The sequence below is a fragment of the Scleropages formosus genome, chromosome 25 (assembly GCF_900964775.1).
Source record: "Scleropages formosus chromosome 25, fSclFor1.1, whole genome shotgun sequence".
Lineage (NCBI taxonomy): Eukaryota > Metazoa > Chordata > Actinopteri > Osteoglossiformes > Osteoglossidae > Scleropages > Scleropages formosus.
The window spans coordinates 14,588,176-14,608,383 of record NC_041830.1 but is presented as its reverse complement, the minus strand read 5'-3'; the positions used below and the strand labels follow the sequence as shown (position 1 = coordinate 14,608,383).

General features: G+C 48.2%; 1 protein-coding gene across 1 annotated transcript in view; it reads left to right on the top strand.

Annotated features, from left to right (window-relative positions):
* Nucleotides 1–669: 669 nt before the first annotated feature.
* LOC108921523 (PEX5-related protein-like) overlaps nt 670–20,208 on the top strand; it is a 47,244-nt gene continuing 27,705 nt past the window's right edge. The window contains exon 1 of the mRNA XM_029249274.1: nt 670–942. Within this exon, the coding sequence (XP_029105107.1) occupies nt 922–942 (21 nt within the window). The 5' untranslated portion in view covers nt 670–921. The remainder of the gene's footprint in view (nt 943–20,208) is intronic.

Below are 20,208 nucleotides of genomic sequence, written 5' to 3'. Positions count from 1 at the left end.
GTTTTTATTCACCAGCACAGAGGTGCCTATATATTATAACCTAAATCTATTTGAACTTTCTGACTGTAATAATGCAAATATGTAGATATGGAAAGAGCATCTTTACTTCTATTAACAGTTCTGTAATTATAAAGACAATGTCTTCATACTTGCCTGTTACCATGACAACAACAACAAACAACAATCGATTCCCGCTATACGTTGCCCTCGTTATACGTCCTTCCGCTGTGTACGTACTTAACGGTCCTTGTGCTACTCTTACCACTACTAGTACCACTACTACTCGTAGTAGTTGATAGCTAATAGTACAGACAGAGAGTAGTGTAATGCCTGGCTGGGGCTGTCGCGTGGTCTGAGTGTCCACTTGTCCAGCTGTCCGCGCTGTGTCCTTCTGGGAGAAACATGTGAGTCAAGGTGGGAGGAGGGAGGAGGAGGGGGCGATGCTGGGGCAAACGGGGAGTTGAACGCATCACCGAGCGGAACGGGACAGGAGGAGCCTCGGCAGCTTTAAAACTGCCGGCGCACGCGGGCGGCTCGGAGCGCGAGCGCGGCGCGCGCACGTCGGACGCGCGGCTCGCGGGGTTCGTCCTGGCTCCTCCCGACGGCGCTTGCAGTAGGTCGACCCCTCCAGCCACCACCCCCCCCCCCCAAAAAAAACGCAACCCCAACCCCCCGTCCTCGTCCCCGAAGCGTTAGGCTAAGGTGAAGATCGCCGGGAGCTCCCGGCCGGCGCTGACAGGCGGAGCGGCGCCTCGAGCCCCCGCTTTGCGCGCTCGGGACAAGGGCAAAGTGGCCCAAGCCAAGGAGCTCGGGTACCCGCCAGCCCACCCCCACCTCACGTATGACACCTGGAGGTGAAGGTGTAGCGCACGTGCCCGACTGACCGTCAGCGCGAGGATCGGACCTCACCTCACACTCAATATGTACCAGGGGCATCTGCAGGTAAGAGTCGCGTGCCGCGCCGCGCTGCGCTCGCGCCTTCGTCCCTCTGTGTTCCGTGTGCGTGCGGCTCGCGCGCGCGTTCGAGCGGGAGGAGCGCGCGCTTGCTACAGATATTAATGCAATAGAGCTTAAGTGTACATTGATAGCGCGAAGGCGTCCTCGGCAAGGACGTTTCCACGGCGCGAGTTCAGCGCGAGAGCGTGACGGTGCAGAAAGTGCCGAAGGAGAGTGCTGGAGGGGGTGGGTTTTTGGGGGGGGGACTGAGTGGCGGGTGAGCGCGTGGACGGACGGACGAACGGACGGACTGTCGGCTCTGGTCGCTGGGGATCATGTGGCTGTCACACACCCCCCGTGGCCGCGCACGTCCCGCCGCAGAACGGCACGAGCGACCTGTCCCCCCCCCTCCGCCCCCCAAGTTGTGCTGTTATTCCGAATATGCCGGTTTTATGTTTTACGATAACCTTTAATGTCCTAAGCGAGTTGAACGACCGCGGTCACGAGCCGGAGATGGACACTGAGGGATGTGTGTGTGTGTGTGTGTGTGTGTGTGTGTGTGTGTGTGTGTGGGGGGGGGGGGGCATCGCACGCTATTCTCACCTTCGTGGCTCAAGGTCCTGATCAAATCAAAATGTTTCTAACTAATGTCCCCCTCGGGGCTGAAAGTGGCACAGTGGTCATGGGCAACATCTGGCCGCAGAGCATCTGCTTCACTTTGTGATTCTTGTGTATCCGTTCACTTCATTCGGCTGTGGTTCTGAACATGAGGAGATGCTGCCAGTGTCCATCAAACCGTTCACAGTTTTGAACTGTCCCGATGATGATGTGCATAATGACGATGAAGATGTCGGGACACACGATGCATACGTGACGATGACGCCGATGACGATGCTATATGGTGATATGGAAGCTGCACATGACATCGGCGATGCTGATCGTGACGGTGATGTAGGAAGACTCAGAACACCTATGATGAGGGTATGATGATGCTGATGATGATGATGAAGATGTAGGAAGACTCAAATCCTGCTGTGGTTCTTTGAATGATCAGATGACCCTTCGCTTACAGAAACTGCTGAGATGGGGTACATTGCTGCAGCTTACCGAAGTGAAAAAACTGAAAAATCTTCGCTCTGTGTGTCATTAAAGTCATGTTTTGAAGTCACAAGACAGATTTCAGCGGTTAAGTGTCCGCGGTGCAGATATAACTCGCGAAAAAGTTAACTTATAGCTGCATTGGTAAAGTATGGAATACTATGGTCAATTACAAAGCACTGTGTTCCTCAAAGGAGAAAAATGATCCCAACATCTTGAGATATAAATAAAGTGGCGATAGGATGTCACCTGACTGATGTATCGTTGCAATTCGTTTCATATTTAGTTATTCAAATTTTTATTTTACACTTTTTTACCCTTTTGTACTGCTGGATAATTTTTGCTATATCAGTCCAGGGTAAGTACCCTGCTCTAGGGTACGATATAGGAATTGCGATTCAAACCCAGGTCATTTGAGTGCACGGCACCAGCTCTTGCCATTTCAACCCCTGCTGGTCCTCGTGCTTTTGTCCGAACTGTTTTACACTATTTGACCCCTTTACACCGCAGGGTAATGTTTACTGGAGGAATTCACGATGAGTACCTCGACGAAGGGCCAGCAGCATGGTAAGACTGGGATTCAAAGCAGCACCCTAATGGGTAAACTACTTGCTGTGATTTTTATGACCCTCTGATAAAAATCCAAGCTCAATGACCTTTATTTACGAGGAAGTTTTACCACAGTCTTGTAAAAAATGTCTGTGCTTAGAAGGACAAGAAGGTGGATGTAAAGACATAATTACATAATTATTACACTGAGTTATAATAGACAGGAGACCTGGAGGTGACAGATGTCACCTGTGTACCTCACGCCAGCGGAGGTGGACACGTGGAGGAGGACCCGTCAGTACCCTGTTAGCTCTGAACTGACTGTTAAATGTGGAGAATAATAAAGCTCCCAGTGAAACAGACACACACACACACACACACACACACACACACACACACACACACACACACACGCTTACACACAGATTCATGAACCTACTGACAGGTTCAATACCCAATAATCAACAGGAACGGCACCATGGCACAGTCTACATGTACGCTGTCTCATTATTCGTTTAAATTTGGAAAGACGTTTCAGAAATATTTACTTACTGATATCGGTGTAATTGTTTTTTTCTCTGCAGACCAGCTGATGTATGGAATATTGAAATATTATAAATAGCATTTCTGCAGCAATATGCACCGAACTGCTGTATATCGGCGCAATGCTGAGATAACCTACAGTGCCCTCTTCAGCGCTCAAAACAAACCCAGCGCGACTTTCGCCTTTCTTTCATCATTAATTAATTAACTTTTCCATTTATCGACAAATTTATGCCCTTAGAGCTGACAACTCACCGGAAACGAGGTTTAGAAACTGCAGTCTGCGGTTAATGTGTGTCGCCCCTCCCCTTGTTCTCGACTGTCCCGGCGCACCCGTCACACTGTTTCGCTGGCATTAACAGGGCGGTGTCCCCCAGCGGGTGGCGCGAGTCTCTCACGGCTTCTGGGCTGTGGATTCGAATGTGGCTCAGTCTGCGCGGAGGTTGCGTGTTCTCCCCACGTTCATTTGCGCTTCTTCTGGGTGCTCTGGTTTCCTCCCGCAGTCCAAAGACACGCGTTCGACTCAAAACTGCTCATGGTGTGTGTGTGAGTGAATGAGTGTGTGTCACTGTACCGTGATGGCTGGCATCCCGCCCAGGATGTCCCCTGCAACGCGCCCTATGTTTCCGGGATAGACTCTGGACCAGCGCGACTCTGGACACTGGACAAGCGGTTATTGATAATGCATGAATTGACATTGACAGTGTATTACTGCAACTGCTCTATTACAGCTGGTTACCACCGAAACAACTAATGGGGTTTTCCGAGCAGCTTTTGGACTGATCGATTTCACTGACACAGCTATAACTGCAAATGTCCCTTGTAGAATTAAAATCATCCTCGGCCTTTGTACTTCGTTTTATTCTTTGAGGCAGGTCAGGACTGTTTGGTCTCCAAGAGCTTCTTGGAGGTGAGCAATTCGCCGCTTTCTTATGGTCACGTGATATTTCAGGACCTGTCCCTTCCTCCCTATTTTTAACCCGGCGCTGATGTTTCCGTTCGGACGACGAGGGATGAAACATGATATGAGCGTTAGTTTCAGAGCGATACTGAGGGTGCCTTCGCTTTCCGCGCACCGTCTGATTTATCTGTTCGCTCGCTTGCCGTCTGCCGCTTATCTCACCCGAAACAGGATACGCAGCGGACTCATTTATAATTGCCAGCGCCTTTAGTGTCTTACCTACAGAACAGAAAGAGTCATTTCTAATGCTAATTCTGTTTATTTATTCCCATTTGTCTTCATACCCTTAAAACCTGGTGTCATTCAGACTGAGCCGATACGTTGCAGCCAAATGTCCAAAATAAAGTAAAAATTGAACAATCTTTGCACGTGAAACGTTAGTAATTCGGGGTGGTGTTGTGGTTAGAGTTGTCCCCTTACTCTTGCAAGACGTGGGTGCGAATCGCTGCTCTAGTCCTTTTGATCAAGGTACTTTTAAAAACTACCTCGCTGTATAAGCAGGTAAATCAGTGCAAACAGAAGCACGCACACACAGTCAGAAACCGCTTGCCCCGAGCAGGGTCACGGCGAACCAAAGCCTAACCCGGCAACACAGGGTGTAAGGGGACACACCCCGAATGGGACGCCAGTCTGTCGCAAGGCACCCTAAGCGGGACTCGAACCCCAGACCCGCCAGAGAGCGGGACCCAGCCAAGCCTGCCACGCCACCGCACCCCCTGGTAGAAGCATGCAAACCTTACATTGTGAGTTTCCTAGGAGGAAAGTGTCGGCGAAATGAATGAATATTATAGTTACCATATGTGCTGTTCTTTACTTTCAGGTGTACAAATCCCTCTGATAGAAATATTAATATTTAGTGTAGTAACTGCGTTCTGGGCTTCACGTTTCTCGTACCGTTCCACTATCAATGGATTAAAGTTTTGTGTTTTGTTTGTGGGACGCAACTGATGTATCACATCGTTTCGTTTTGCCCGGCTGCCCCACCTGCTCTTTCGAAATGGAGTGAAAAAGCAGGGATTTCCACCGTTTGCGTCTGTGCAGGCCGGGGGAGCAAAGGTGCAGCCGGAACCGGGGCAGTTGGGCGTCAGCGGGAGGGGACCGCAGGTGCCGATAGCGAGTTCGGCATCGGGCCGCGTTAATGCGATTGATTCCGCCTTTGCGAGGTCCTTGGTGGGAGGATAAAAATCGTGCAAATTCATGTTGGCTGCTCCCTGGAAAGAGACAGATGTTCATCACAGTTTCCATCAGCGTTGGCATGCGGTGCCGGACACACGGTGCTTTCCCTAAAGGTGGGTTCATGACTACAGGAGGTGCGGGGTTCCGTTCCAGCAGCCTCATCGTAAGTTGACTTTAGTGCAAGTCACAAATCCCACTATACTGTACCATATGAACCATAAGGATATATAATCAATTAACATGCCTGAATGCTGTTATAATAGGGCATAATTATATTTTTCACTACTTTCACACATCATTAAGGTTAATATTAATACTGCAAAAGAGGAACATTAATATAGAGTACAGTATATTTTCCTGTCGCACGATTACTTTCAGTTTCATTTTAAAATTAGTTTTTTTTTTTGCTTTTTCTTCACCAAAACATTTGCGTTTTTGCATACTAGCCATTGTAAATAGAAGTAATCGTTGGAATGACAGACGAAACATTCTGCGAATAAAACAATGTTACTGTCAACGAAACAATGGCTCATCGACACACTCACCGAGTCAGTAATAAACGTGGTGCCCTGCGGCAGCGCGGTCGGCCCATGTTATCGTACAGCCGACGGGGCGGTCGTCGTTTCGACTAATCGGTGGGACTCGAAGGTAATATAATAAGGTCGATGGGACGGCCGTCGCAAGTCCGGGTCGGGCAGCTAACTGAAATATTACAAACCGCACATGCAGGCAGGTGAAAGATCCGAGAATCACGACCGATTGCCTTGTGCACGCGGACGCACAATTACACAAAATGTCATTTTCACCAGTTAGCTTTAGTTCGAATGAAAAAAATGTTCTCGAAACGTTTCGAATTATTGTTTCCTCCGTCGTTCGAGGCAGCTGCCGTCCTGCATGCTCTGATAAGGGCTGTGCTTCCCGAGGCGCTGGGGCTGGAACACAGAGCTCGTCTGGATGGCGGTGGCGGTCCTTTGGAACGCCGGAGGCTCCTCGAGGCCCGGCTGTGGGGGATAACTGCCCGGGTCTCGGTTCATGCCACATCCTGGAAGGGACGTGCTGTGGTCCGCTTCTCTCTGGAGGTTCGCTCTGCTGCCATCCTTCATGTGTCCAGCCCGTGTGTCCCTAGTGTCTCCAGACTGGACCCTGAACAACACTCTCAGTATTTCGGAGACTGCGATGACCTTCCCGTGTTGGTTGTTGGTGTGGATTCCATAAGATTTCAGTGGCCTGCTAAGTCCCGGCCTTTTTCGTTCTATTTCGATGTCCCTGTTCATAAAATTACATGACGTGTACAGCAATGAAGGGGACGGCGTCTAAACTTGCGTTTCAACGCTGTGTTCGGGCACCGGGTTCAGTGAATGATTTGTCATCGTCGCTTTTTCTTGGTCGTAGTTCATGCTTTGCAGAGACTTCATTGTCAGCAGAGCTCCACGACGTGCCGTAAACACCACACCACCGTCATGTTCCCTCAATACTTTGATTTATTTTTGCAGCAGCGCTTATCCAGCCCAACACTGCTTGTCCCCTGTCTACTTTTAAGGAGTTACTAGTTTTTTTCATTCGTTGTCAATAACTACTTGTCCAGTGCCGGGTCACAGTGGTCCAGAGCCTATCCCGGTGACAGAAGGTGAGAGGCAGGGTACATTCTGGACAGGACTCCAGTCCATTGCAGGGCAATCACACACCGAGGGCAATTTACTGTCACCAATTCACATAAACATGTGTTTGGAATGTGGGAGGAAACCAGAGCACCGGGAGGAAACCCACAGGGGCATGGAAACTCCACACAGACTGAGCCTGACTTGAATCCAAGTCCAAAGTCAGAGCTCAGGAGGTGTGACTTTGGACATGTTCTCGAGTCAACTACCCGCAGGTACCTGCTGCACCACCATGCTGCTTGTTAATTGTTGTTTCAGTCCCATGACAGACCCTGTGCCCTTGGGAATGTCACCTACCGCCCCAGTGGGAGATGGAAACAAGAAGGTAACCCTGGACAATTTTAGATCTCATTTAGCTTCAGTGTCCATTTTTTGATGATGCTACAATGGCATCTCAGCAGCTGGCAGATGGGTTTTCCTGTGTCCTCAAGGATGTTCCGCCTGCCCTCTAATTCATGCCTGCATCCAGCTTCCCCCGTCTCCAGGAAAGAGGGCCGGGGACGACACCTTCAAGGACGCGCTGCGTGCAATAGTGCTGAGAGAGCAGCCAGTAGGGCGTCCCTATTTGTCACCGTGTCATCCTTCCCCGAGATAACACATGGCTTCCCCAGGATGCTGCCGACCTTTGACGTTCTCTGCATGTCGCCGAAGTGCTGCGCGTCCACCGCGGTTAAAGCTCCTGTAGGCTCTTGCCTCGTTGAGCCCTGCTTGGGGCTCGTTGGCATGTAATTAAAACTTAACTTTATGACCGAGTTGGTTTTTGTGATGCCGGTTTTCAGTACAAAGAAAGGAGCTTCAGGAAGTATATGCTTGGCACGAGTTTCTGGAATGTGCCATGGAAGGACGAGAAAGCCTGGATACGCTGGATGTCGATATGTTGTAGATTAAGTCCATAACCCATAGCTACAAACCTTTGCATACAGTGAACAAGCAGGCAAATTGTTACAGTACAACAGTAACAGCAAACGGCTTTAAACTTTGACAAAATAGTCAAACTTGCAGCAATGCATCATGGGTAAGTTTCCGTGGGGGGGGGGGGGGGAATAGCTGCTAAAAGAGCAAATGTAAGTCAAGCCAGTTTCAATGGCTTTTCTGATTAAAAGGGGAAAAATGTTCTAATTTCTAGAGACAAAATAGAAATTTCAATTACGGCCCTCTGGAGAACAATCCAGAAGTACCGTAGTTTAGGCAAGAACACATAACACAGACCGTTTAATCGACTGTAGTCATTTTTCTCCAGGGCAGATTTCTCACACCTAGGAAAGCAGCGTAGCCGTAGCCCGGTCATGCAGGTGGAAGCACGCTCTCTGAAAACGGGTGCAATTGTTCTCGTGGGAGTAACACCCTGCTGCGTAGCGGCACATTGGAGCAGCTTAAAGGCCATATGCTGATGATCAGATCTGCCTACTTGTTCACACAAAAGGGCTTCTGTTCTCGTTCCTTTTCGAGCTTCATTGCGGTTCCAGAGCTTGGCCAGGACAAAATAGCAATTGATCCTCATTTGTGGGCATCGATCATCACTTGGCTGAGAGGGCGAGCAGCTCTCCTGCTCGTGCCTCTATGTCTACGACCATTTCCTTCTGGTTACGGGAGTGTGTTGGTTTCCAGGGTGATTCTGTTTGTCCCACAGAGACTTTGACATACTTCTAGACTCCTACCTGGATGTCAGATCAGAGAGGTATTGGCCTGGCCGTAACCTGCTCCTGTCATGGGCATTGAACTTTGATGCCGACAGCATCGGTTGACCTGCACTTTCGAATAGTCCGGTTTCGATTAGAGTCTAATGTGATGAACAGCCAGAAAGGCAGCAACTTCTGAGACAGTGAGAAGAACTGGACTCTGCTCTTTTCTTCTCTCGCTGCTCTCTTTAATGTATCCCACTTCTGACACCAGGTTCCCGGAACCACTTCATGGAAGAGACCGGAAGAAACACTCAGTAGACCAGATGATTAGAACTGACCACTCAGTAGGGATGGCCATTCACTAGTGATGGATGCTACATTTAGTCTTTGTGAAAACTAACTTTTCAAAAGGCAGTTCCTTAAGATTACATCACCAGTTTAAGGTTTTCGCCCAAAAACAGTTTGCCTGTATAGCAGCTTTCGAAACATGTTGCCTTGTGAAACTTAACCAAAATAATGAGACTGACATTTAATTTCCAAAGGCAGCTGGAGAGGCATGAAGGGGCAGGACTTCCCACGATGAATCTACCTGCTACGGATTTGATCCTCCGCTGTCTGGTATCTGCGGAAGCATCGATCCTTCCACGTTTTCCTTTCTTACGCTTCCGTTGAAACCAGATGCTTACAGTAAGAGTGAGCAATCCCAAGGGAGGAAGTCAACTGATGAAACGTACAATGGGATGCTCACTTTGAGCTCCTTTGCCTTTGTCAAGCCGAGGTAGACGAGCCTTTCCATCCCACTGGATGTCCGGTTTGCTCACCCAGAAATAAACGGACGCCTCTGAGTGTCAGCCTGGTCAAATAAAAGGAACCGACCCTCTTCAAAGTCACACAGGAAGGTGATGCCTTGTCATGGAGAACTCTGCCGGGCGTAATTTTTTTTTTTTTTTTTGGCATTGTGCCCTCCTGTTTTTGGCAGGGCTTGAACATGCTGTCAACAAACAATGGCAAAAATAAAGAGGAGCAACATCATATTAATACCCACCCTTTATGAAAATACTCTCATTGCTTGCTGAGATGAGAATTAAAGCTGAACCAGGTGTTATACCTTGAAAAATGCTTTATTGCTGAATGTGGCAATACACATTTTGTGTGTGTGTGTGTGTGTGTGTGTGTGTGTGTGGGTATGTATACATCAGGGCACCTTCAAGGTGATGCCTATAGTTCCCTGTCTTATTCTTGTAATGTTTTCCCATTATAAGCTTCTTATATGGCAAACCGATACTGCTGGATTACTCAGGCTGCTTTTTAATATATTTTAGCAATCCTTTTAGCGATTCAATTTTATACTGCAAAGCTGTGATGCGAATAAACAAGAGCGTGGATCATAACGCTGGGATCAAAAGTTTGCAGAAGGCCAACTTGTGTTTCGATGTTAAACCCGCAATTTCCTCCGCTCAGGCTGTCGAGCAGCCCGTGCGCATCAGTGTTTGATGTGAAAAAATTGCATCTGAATAATCATGTGCAATCAATTTCACAGCGCACTTCGGCACAAAATGCGTATGTGGAAGAATGGCAAAAAAGAAGGATGTTCCGAAGAGGAATTGCTCTTACTTGAATTTATGTCAAGGGTAATGACCTGGGTTTCTGCTGCTCAAAAATATTCCATACATAACATATATTATAGTTGTTTTTGAATTCTTACAAATGGGAAAGTACATTTAGAAAAGTATTTGATGTACAGTGTATTCACTTTCGATTAAAAAAACAACCACCAGAGTCCAGAAATAATACTGAGGAATGACAGATTTATAAATTATTTAATGGCCATCGTGCATGAATAAATAAACAAATCCTCCTCAGGAGATATTCACCCTGTCCATTACCCCATAATTCATGACAAGTCACATGACCGGCTCAAAAAAAAAAAAGCAAGCGCCGTACCTTGCGAACAAGCACCTTAGAGCTGTTGGGAAAGTTAATTTTTTTTTATTCGAAGACCGTCACGTAGGGGAACAAGGATTTTCCCAGTTGATGTTTTTTTGGACCCTAGTTTAGTTAAAATGCTGAATCTGCACACCAGTATTTCCCTCGACCCCAGGACCGCCGCTGTCTTCTAGCCTTGACGCCCCCGCCGAGGCTGGATTCAGTGTTTCTCACGCAGACACTTATCCCACGAGCGGCCGACGAATGTGCTGATAAACCAACTTGGAGACACAGTCCATCTCCTCATGCGGGAGCGCTGAAGTGATGGAGGAAACGGTGATGTGAAAATGAGCACCATAAGTCATCGGAAAGACCCGGAGAGACATGTGAGTGAAAAACAGCAACAGCGGGACAGTTTCTTCCAGGGTACCTGTCACCTGAATCTGTTACTTTTATGACCTTAATGCTAGACAGACATCGTTGGCATGGCGAACCAGAAAAACTCTCCTGAAGGTCTATTTATATACATATATATATACAGTATGTATATACACACACACATGCATATACAGTATATACAATTATATATAGCAATTTGATTAGAGGCGAGTTGCTGGATGGATGGATGGATGGATGGATGGATGGATGGATGGATTTCTATATGGCTTTCTATATGATATATTAATGTGGATACAGTCATTTCTAAGTAAGTCATCAGCTGTCTAGACAGAAGGTTATTAACGATTCATTGCCTCCGAGATGCTGTGCAGCTACCTCAGTTTACTTAAACGCAGCGTCGCTCCCCGAGCTGGGCTGCGCGGCTCAGACGGCGAGAGACATTGCCAGATGCCATCGTCCAATTTAATCCTGTCGTCAGAATTGTTTATGGCCACCCCGTCTCCACTCGCCGGCTTTTAGGGTGGACAGGAAACCTGACGCAACTGTCAGACATGCTGCTGTCTTGCAAACACACACAGATACCCAAAGAGGACACGCACACATACATCTTTTTCACACAATTCGAGATTCCTTTGGAGTCTCAGTAATAAGGCACAAATAAGCTTATTACAATTCTGTAGAATCTCACCAGATGTTACGCAATCACAGACTGCTCTACGGTCGCACCCGTTCCTCTTCGCAGACCCTTTTGTACCCACAGCTTCTCCCTTGTCTACTTTTACCCAGAAAACAGACCATCCAAGGGTCTCAAAGCCAAGGTGATTGGTTTTCCAGAAAAAAGTCTGGGCAGGAAAAGCAAAGGAAGGGTACTGAGAATAAGGGAAAGCTTGTAAGTAAGATATAACTGAGTAAAAAGATTAAATAAATGAATCCCATATTGTGAATAAAATAATAAAATGTAAATTATAATGAAATTGTGAACACAAATTATACTCCAGCAGTCTAGTTTTAGTTGCAGTGAAATCAATTAATGAGCACCCATTCATTCAAGATACACAGGACAAGATGTTATATCCATGCGTATATTACAACGGTTGTACACAAATACCCAGTCCAACCAACAACATGAAGCCAGAGAGAACAATATCCAGCATAGCCAACATACATCTCCATGACCCAAGACCAAGAAGTTTAATTACTTTCTCCAACCAACCTAACAACCCAAACCCAAACCTAGGCAACAAACCAAACCCAACAAACCAAACCCAACCAACAAAACAAACCCAACAACCCAAACCCAACCAACAAAACAAACCCAACAAACCAAACCCAACAACCCAAACCCAACCAACAAAACAAACCCAACAAACCAAACCAACCCAACAAACCCACAGGGTACCAACAGGAGTATTTCATTGAAGTTATCAAATGGGCACCTCCCTTCGTTGATGTTTTGTTGAATTAGGCCCACGACACCTCCGGAAGGTTCAACAGTACAGTCTGGCATCCCAGACCCACCCCCTCCACACACATGTTAGATGCCCCTCACCCTCAACAAATACTGCAACTCCACTAACTCAACAGCTTGTAAAACTTGAGACATAAAATGTGAGTGTGAATATATAGGGCAGGCATTCTGTAGGGACTGCTTCCTAAATATCTAACAAAAATATCACCTAGATGGCCCTGAAATAATAAAGAGTAATAATAACTGCCAAAACGAGGAGTCGGTTTCACACATGATTCAGAGAGTGACCATTTTCGAGCAATTTACTCTGTCTCATTCAATAAGAAATGGAAGCAAATTAGGACATGAAGTGTAGAAAGCGAGCGCCCTATTCTGCACCTCGATTCAGACCGGCGAATACACTGAAGCTGCTTTAATTTCCTAAATGAATTTGATTGGAGTGTTGGGGATGAACATTTCGATGGAAAGCGGACTTATGTAAGGGTTTTAATTAAAAGGAAACAATGACAAACTTGGTTTTACTGTAAATGGAAATGTGTCCACTCATAGCCCCAGAACTGTTCCAAGGGAAACTATTTTAGGATTTGCAGACTGCGCATAAGTGGGATTCCAAGAGCAACTAAAAGGTACATGAATAGTGCAGCTGTGCTCCAGATGTGCACTGATCAACTCGACATAAATTCCTTTTTTTCCGTAAGGTTTACCGTGCCGTGTCGATGGTCTTGCGCAGGTCAGAGCCAATTTGCGGGTGTCCTTCTAATGTAAATGCAGTAGAGCGGCAGAACTCTTTGGGTAAAAGATGGCACCCTGGAGGGTATGCAGTGGAATAGCTTGGGGCTCAGGTGGCCTGTGTATGATTAGTCCCCCCCCCCCATGCTGAATTGAACGAGGGCATGTTGGGGGGGGGGGGGCGGTGAACGGGTCAAAACAGGCCTGATTTCTCAGGTCACCTCCCTCCTGTCTCTCGTTTGTCATAACATCGAAGACAAAGAGACAAGGAAGGACCCCTTATTTCATCCTCCTCCTCCCCACCCTACCCCCCCATCCCATCCCCCGCTCCCTGCCCTCCGCAGAAGCTGGTTACACACCCTGAGACTGAGGGATTAGGCAGTGGAGGGTAGACTTGTCTTAGTGTGGGTGGGTGAGCCCTCCGGGGTATCTCCCCTCCTGATCCAACCGCAAATTTGAGCCACAAATGCTGGACTGGAACTATGAGCTCCCATTCTGGAGTCAAACTAGAGGCAGCAATGGTGGGTCCACTTTTCTCTGGCTCCTCCGTCCCCCACAAACGCTGCGGCTGAAGCGCTGCAGAACCCAGAGGACGCCGGCGCTGATCTCCTGCCGCATGTCCGTGGATCGGAACGAATCCTCCCAAATACTTTCCGTGCTGCTCTGTGCAAACCCGTCCCTCGTCTGGACCTCACCGGGCCGACCGCTCCTCCGAGCAGCGTCGGGATCCCCACTCGGACCTCCCCGGTGGACACTGAAAGTGCACACCTACACTGACCTTACTTATTTAAGGTGGTGTTTTTCCCCACACTGACCTTAGTGCAGTGGGGTGAATCCAATTACCCGGGGCATTACTTCTTGATTCAATTTGTCAGAGCGGACGGGGACTGCGGACCCATATTTGTATTTACCGCGATTTCATTTTCAATTACACCCCTGGCTGTGCTTTGGCCTTACAGTACCACGGGGTGCTGCAAATCCTGCGGAGAAGCGTATACTCCCTTTCCAATTTATATTGATAGGGAAAAGCTGAAGACGTAGCTCAGTTTTGGAAAACGCCGTAAAAAGTTAATGAAACGGTCACAGAAAGAGGACAAATAGTCAGAAGAAGAATTAAGATGGTTTATTTTTCTCTCCGGGGGGTGCAGTGGTGCAGTCAGTTGGACTGGGTCCTGCTCTCCGGTGGGTCTGGGGTTCGAGTCCTGCTTGCGGTGCCTTGCGGCGGACTGACGTCCCGTCCTGGGTGTGTCCCCTCCCCCTCCAGCCTTATGCCCTGTGTTGCTGGGTTAGGCTCCGGCTCCCCGGGTTCGGACTGTGTGTGTGTGTGTGTGTGTGTGTGTGTGTGTGTGTGCGTGTGTGTATTTTTCTCTCCTGCAATGGAACTTGGACAATGATTGGTGTGCGGTCCTTCGCCATCTTTCGCGTGTGTGTGTGTGTAGTTTATGTGTTTGTTTGTGTACATCTAAGCCTGTGTTTGCTCATACATACATGTACAACATTTTCGCGTCAATGGGAGGAAACACTAGGAGAAAGAATTACAGTAATTATTATTATTATTATTATTATTATTATTATTATTATATAAAACTGAGAGAGAGAGAGCGGGCAACAGGTGGCGTAGTACAACCATCACCTTGCACCTACAAGATGCAGGTTTGAATCACACCTGCTGTAGCAGCCTTAAGCAATGCACTCACCCCAAATCGATAAAGTAAAAATTACCCTGTTGTACAAATGGATAGATCAGCTAAATGCAAAGCTTAAGTCAGGGACCCACAGTACTATTTTTGAATACTTTTTATAGTTTTTTTCAAATGGGAGCTGTGTTCTATTACCATGGTTTGGAATAGCGACAACACAGACAGCAGAGATGGAAGCAGATGGTAGCAAATTATATGTTTTGTATATTAATATTGCATGTGATTTATTATTCATTTTGGTAAACTCTTTGTCCAAGGGAACTTACAATATTAGGGTTGTACATTGAACCTCTTACAATTATTTACCTGTTCATACAGCTGGGTAATTTTGACTGTACCGGTTCAGGGTCAGCAAATAAATAAAATGTAAAGCGACAGCAGGGATTCGAACCCGGTGCCTTCGGCTGCAAGACAACAGCTGTAAACACTACACCGCACCGCCTGCTGCTTGTTCTTCGACAATGCAAATATTTCCGTGTGGAACATCACAGTTTTAAGCTGCGCGTCAATCTTTCCAAATTTAAGAGTCCTGCTTAATCGCATATTGTTTAATAAACACACAGCTGCTTGGTTAAATGCAAAGCTACAGATGTCAACAGCTTGGAGCAGAGAGGAACTGAACTAATTCAGTGTGAGCTATGTTACAATTACCCGGTGCTGACAACAAATCTAATTGGAATTGATTCGGAGGAAGCAACGTCTTGGATGTGCCTACAGCCTTTATTTCATGGGTGGCTCATTCACTCCGTGGGCCAGGGCTTTCAGAGCTCCCGAGTCCAGGAGGGAATCACAGCGCGTGCAGTCAATGACATGGCACGGCGAGGTGAAAAAATGTGAATGAATGGCGTGATTACCAGACGTCACTCAGCGCCTTCGGCAATTAGCCGAGACGCCGTGCCGTCCTTGCCGGGACTGAAGAGCTTGTTCTCTCCCGCGTTTAGATTGGGGGGCGGGGGGGGGGGGGTGGCAGCTTGAAAAAGCGACGTCCCTGATGAGCTGCTTCAAGGCTTTAGCGATTAGCACCGGCATTCCGGTTGCCACGGCGGAAAGGCTCCGTTTATCTGCGACGTTCCGTTCAATTCAGCGGAGTGAGAACGCGAGCGCTGTAATCCGAAAGGCAAATCGCACCCCATTCATTGAGGAAGCCTGGAGCAGCGATACGCACGCAGTTCCCTCTTGGGTGGGATTCTTAAAGGTGGGGTGCAGTTGAAGATGTGAGGGAAGAGCTGGCGTGTGTGCCATTCTGCGGTTGAATGCTCGAGTCTGCAGCAGGTCCCTCCCTGGATACTGGGACGCTGGGAGTCTCTGTAATAGAGTCTCCAGCACTGATGCCCTAGCACAACCTCCTACAAGTGTGCCAGCGACCACGGCAACTACTCCGTTTTTGCAGGACTCGAAAAGCAAGAAAAACCTCTTACGTATGCAGCGATTCCTTCCCCAGGTGGGGTGAGCAGCCACTGGCACTTGAACCCCCGAGAGGTTTATTTTTCTCCCCTTCATTGTGGACGGGGTTTTTTTTTGTTTTCCTCTCCTCAACTGCCAGTCAGCTCATGTGACCAACTCAACTGTACATCATCGCTCTACTTTAACATTCTTGTGTTATCGATTGTTCAGCGCTCTACAAAAATAAACTGAATTGAATGGAACTCAGGGGGTGCGGTGGTGCAGCGGGTTGGACCGGGTCCTCCTCTTGGGTGGGCCTGGGGTTTGAGTCCCACTGGGGGTGCCTTGCGATGGACTGGTGTCCCGTCCTGGGTGTGTCCCCTCCCCCTCCGGCCTTACGCCCTTAATTGCCGGGTAGGCTTCGGTTCCCCGCGATCCCGTATGGGATAAGCGGTTCAGAAAGTGTGTGTGTGTGTGTGTGTGTGAATGGAGCTCACTGCATTTCCACAATTTGAGGTTCCCACCCACAGATCTGTGTAACGTTGAGATGACCCTACAAAGCAAACCTGCTTTGGTAAAACAGAGCCATCGTGAACTGGGCCTTTGCATATATGTGACTCCACAATGTCCAGAAGTGGAGACACGGAGATGCAGTGACACAGAAACTTGTCTGCTCTGTGAGATTCGCTGCGTGTGTCCCGTCGCCTGATGAAGCAGGGCTTAGAGTGGCCACGTGTGCAGAGTACAGGAGGCGTCCGACCACGTGACTCCACCGTGTGCATGGCACATGAGAAACGGACATTAAAAATGGATCGAGGTCAGGAAACAACCGATTGCCCCGCCCCTCTGACCTGCGGCGACGTCTCACTTTTTTGCGTCGCATTTCGCTGCCATCTCTGCGTGGAACTCGGCCCGACTCATCTGCCGCAGAAACCCGCGGGCCTGGCGGAATTTGATCCGCTTCCGGATCCTTCCGCCTTGGGCCGGCCACTCGGAAGCCTTTCATCAGGGTTATTTCGGACGGTACGGACAGGCTAATACATTTCTCGGAGCCTGGCGTGGAGGAGAGTCACGTACAGCCTCACAAATAGATTTTAAAAAATTACAGCCAGGGACGTAGCGCAAAGGCCCTGCTGGAGAAATTTCTAACGTTCACGTCACCTGGTTATGAAGCGGTTCATTGTTTTAAGGCCGTGGCTGCGCATCTGTTTTCCTCTTCATTGACCGCCCTGCCCTGATTTAAATGTCATTACTCTACCGGAAAGTCCCATCTGAAGATGGGAAAAGAAACCAATTAGTGGTCTTAGCTCTCCATCCAGGGCTAAATCTCAATCATTTTGACCTTCCAAGGAGAGCATGAAAGGTGTGGATAACATTTAAATCACAGTTCCCAGCGCAGACGTGCCCTTTGCTGCAGAGGTGAGCAGTTGCTTAACGACAGATAAAATATAAACGGTCCATCAATCGCCTGCGCTGGACCGAAGAACAAAACTGTTCTGCAGGTGTGTATCGGACTCCACGCTGTTGATGCGTCAGATGTGCGTTGCTGCTGAGATCTGGACTGGTGATGAGCAAGAACCCCTGTTGCTCAGCCAAAGGACGATGCGGTCCTAGCGGCGGGCTGGGAACCAGCGACCCGCGACGGTGCGAACCTGCGAGCCGTCGCCGACTGGCTTTCAATGAACCTGTCATGTTTCGCTCTTGACAACGGCGGTAAAATTTTTTGAAAAAAATCTCACACACAACCAACCGGACGTCTCCGTGACCTGTCAAGGAATACCGAGATAGGATGACTTGGGTCGAAATTCTCAATTTGACGCTCTGTGTGATTTTACCGACTGCGGTCTGTGACTCGGAGACTCGGTCCGTTGGACGCCCCTGCGGCAGATCGGTGGAGAAACCCTCCGCATGTCTGCACCTCTTCAGTTACATGGAAATGTTTCACACTTTCCTTTGCCTTTAGGGACCATGAATCACCTCTCTAGCGGCTGCGAGGAAAGAGTCGTTTCCACGCTCGACATTCCCTGCAGACGCTCCCCGTGGAGAAACGCAGGTCACGTTAACATGGGATGAGACGTACGGAGTTTCTTTTTATTTCATGCATCCCTATTACTATTAACTTTTGTGACATCTTTGTACAACGAGAACAATGTTATGTTTGTATGCCGAGCACCTCGTTGTTACTTACCCATTTGTACAGCCAGGTAGTTTTTACTGGGGCAACTCAGCAGCTACCTTGATCAAGGATGGTACAGCTGGAGTGAGGTTCGAACCTTTGTCCCTCTGATTAGAAAGGAATGGATCTGGCCTAAATCATAAGCATAGCAAGGGCAGGAGAAGAAGGATGAATCCCCCTCATGTTCACGCAAACCTAACTTGTCCCGCGATATTTGTATATAAGTCCATGAGTAGTATTAGTACTTTTTCCCCCAAATACCTGACTGAATGGTGTACCTACATCAAAGCAGATGAAACTGGAGGGGAAGTATTATAAAGTAGGTTAATAATTTTCTTATTATATTATATATTGCATTATACCCCATCCAAGGATATCTTCAATGTGGTTGTGTACAACAGGCAAACAGCGCACACTGTCTCAAACGAGGCCAAATCATAACCCGCAAGGCAACATATGGCTTATCTCCACAATATGTTCTTTATACCATTTTCAAAAATACAAGCTGGAAAAACCCAGAATTGACTGAACCCATCAAATGACATGAGCGCAGGCCAGAATATGTTATTAATCTACTGAGTGAAAACAGATTTAGCGTCCGGTTCTATTTATACGGGGTCGCGCTGGTGCAGGGCGGGGGAGAGTGATCGTGTTGTTTCGGCCGCGTCGTGCGTGTGTGTGCGTGTGTGTGTGTGGTGACCCGTGTTTGAGCCAGTGTGTTTTAAAGCCTTTGACTGATTGCTTGGATCTGGCGGAACGACGGTTGTCCAGAAATCCTCCTGACCCGATTTCCCAGTTGTTGCGGCAGTGTGGTACAGCGTATTAGGGTGGGGTGAGACTTGTGGAGGGATGGTGAGAGGAGGTAAACCGAGAGGTCAGTTAGACAAGGATGACAAAAGTCCTGTGTTTGCCCTGGGTTGTGTGTGCGCCTTAGACTCTGCACTCCCTAACCCTATGACTAACCCTAACCCTAACCCTATCCTTTTCTCAAACCCTAGCCCTAATCCTAACCCTATCCCTTACCCTAACCCTAACCCTAAGGGAGCTTCCAGATTTGGCCGTCACAAGTATCAGCCTGGAAAGGAAGATTTCAAACCCACATGAGTAAGCAGAGCTGGAGACATGCAGCGGAACACGAGAACCAGGAAACAACAAAGCCGCAGCGTTTGGAGCTGAGCTCCGTATCGAACCCGATTTAGTCGCCAGATGGACTCTTCAAAGTGCTTAAGAAACAAATATAGCGATCGTTCTGTACTTGCCCGGCCGTGACCCCAGTACTAAGAAACACAACGGGCTGGTTTGGGCGCAGTTGTTTTGGCAAACCTGCATCTCACCTCCTCACGCTCTTAGGAAGCATGTCAGGTTGCATTATGGAACGCTTTGGATCACGAGCATCAGTGAGAAAAACATGCTGTTCTTCCAGATAATGGGTTTTGCACACCCAGCTGGTGCAAAGCTTCTGTCAGGTATGAACACTGGGGCAAAAACTCATGAATAAGCTGCACGCTATTGCCAGAGCACTTGTAATGCACATGCCGAGCGCAAGCGCGTGCGCTATATATGAGCTTCCGAAAGCAGGCGGTTAGTGTCAGCCTGGTGGCAGGGTGTCAGACGTTGACAGAAGGAGCACTGAGGTCAGCATAACTCCTCTCGCCACCTTGGTTCCACCCTCCTCCCTCTCCTATTTTTCCTTAGCCACGGAGGTGAAGTTCTCTGCTCAGCTGATAAGATTGCTCATAACCCAGGTTGGTGGCCCTCATAAATTCTCCACCCTGTACCATCATGTAGGAAAAGAGTCATTGTTTAGGTTTGAGAGATGCAGTTCAAGCTGGTTGGTTGTGGCAGGGTTACTTGTGGGTAAGCTGCTCCTGTTTTTCCCCGTAA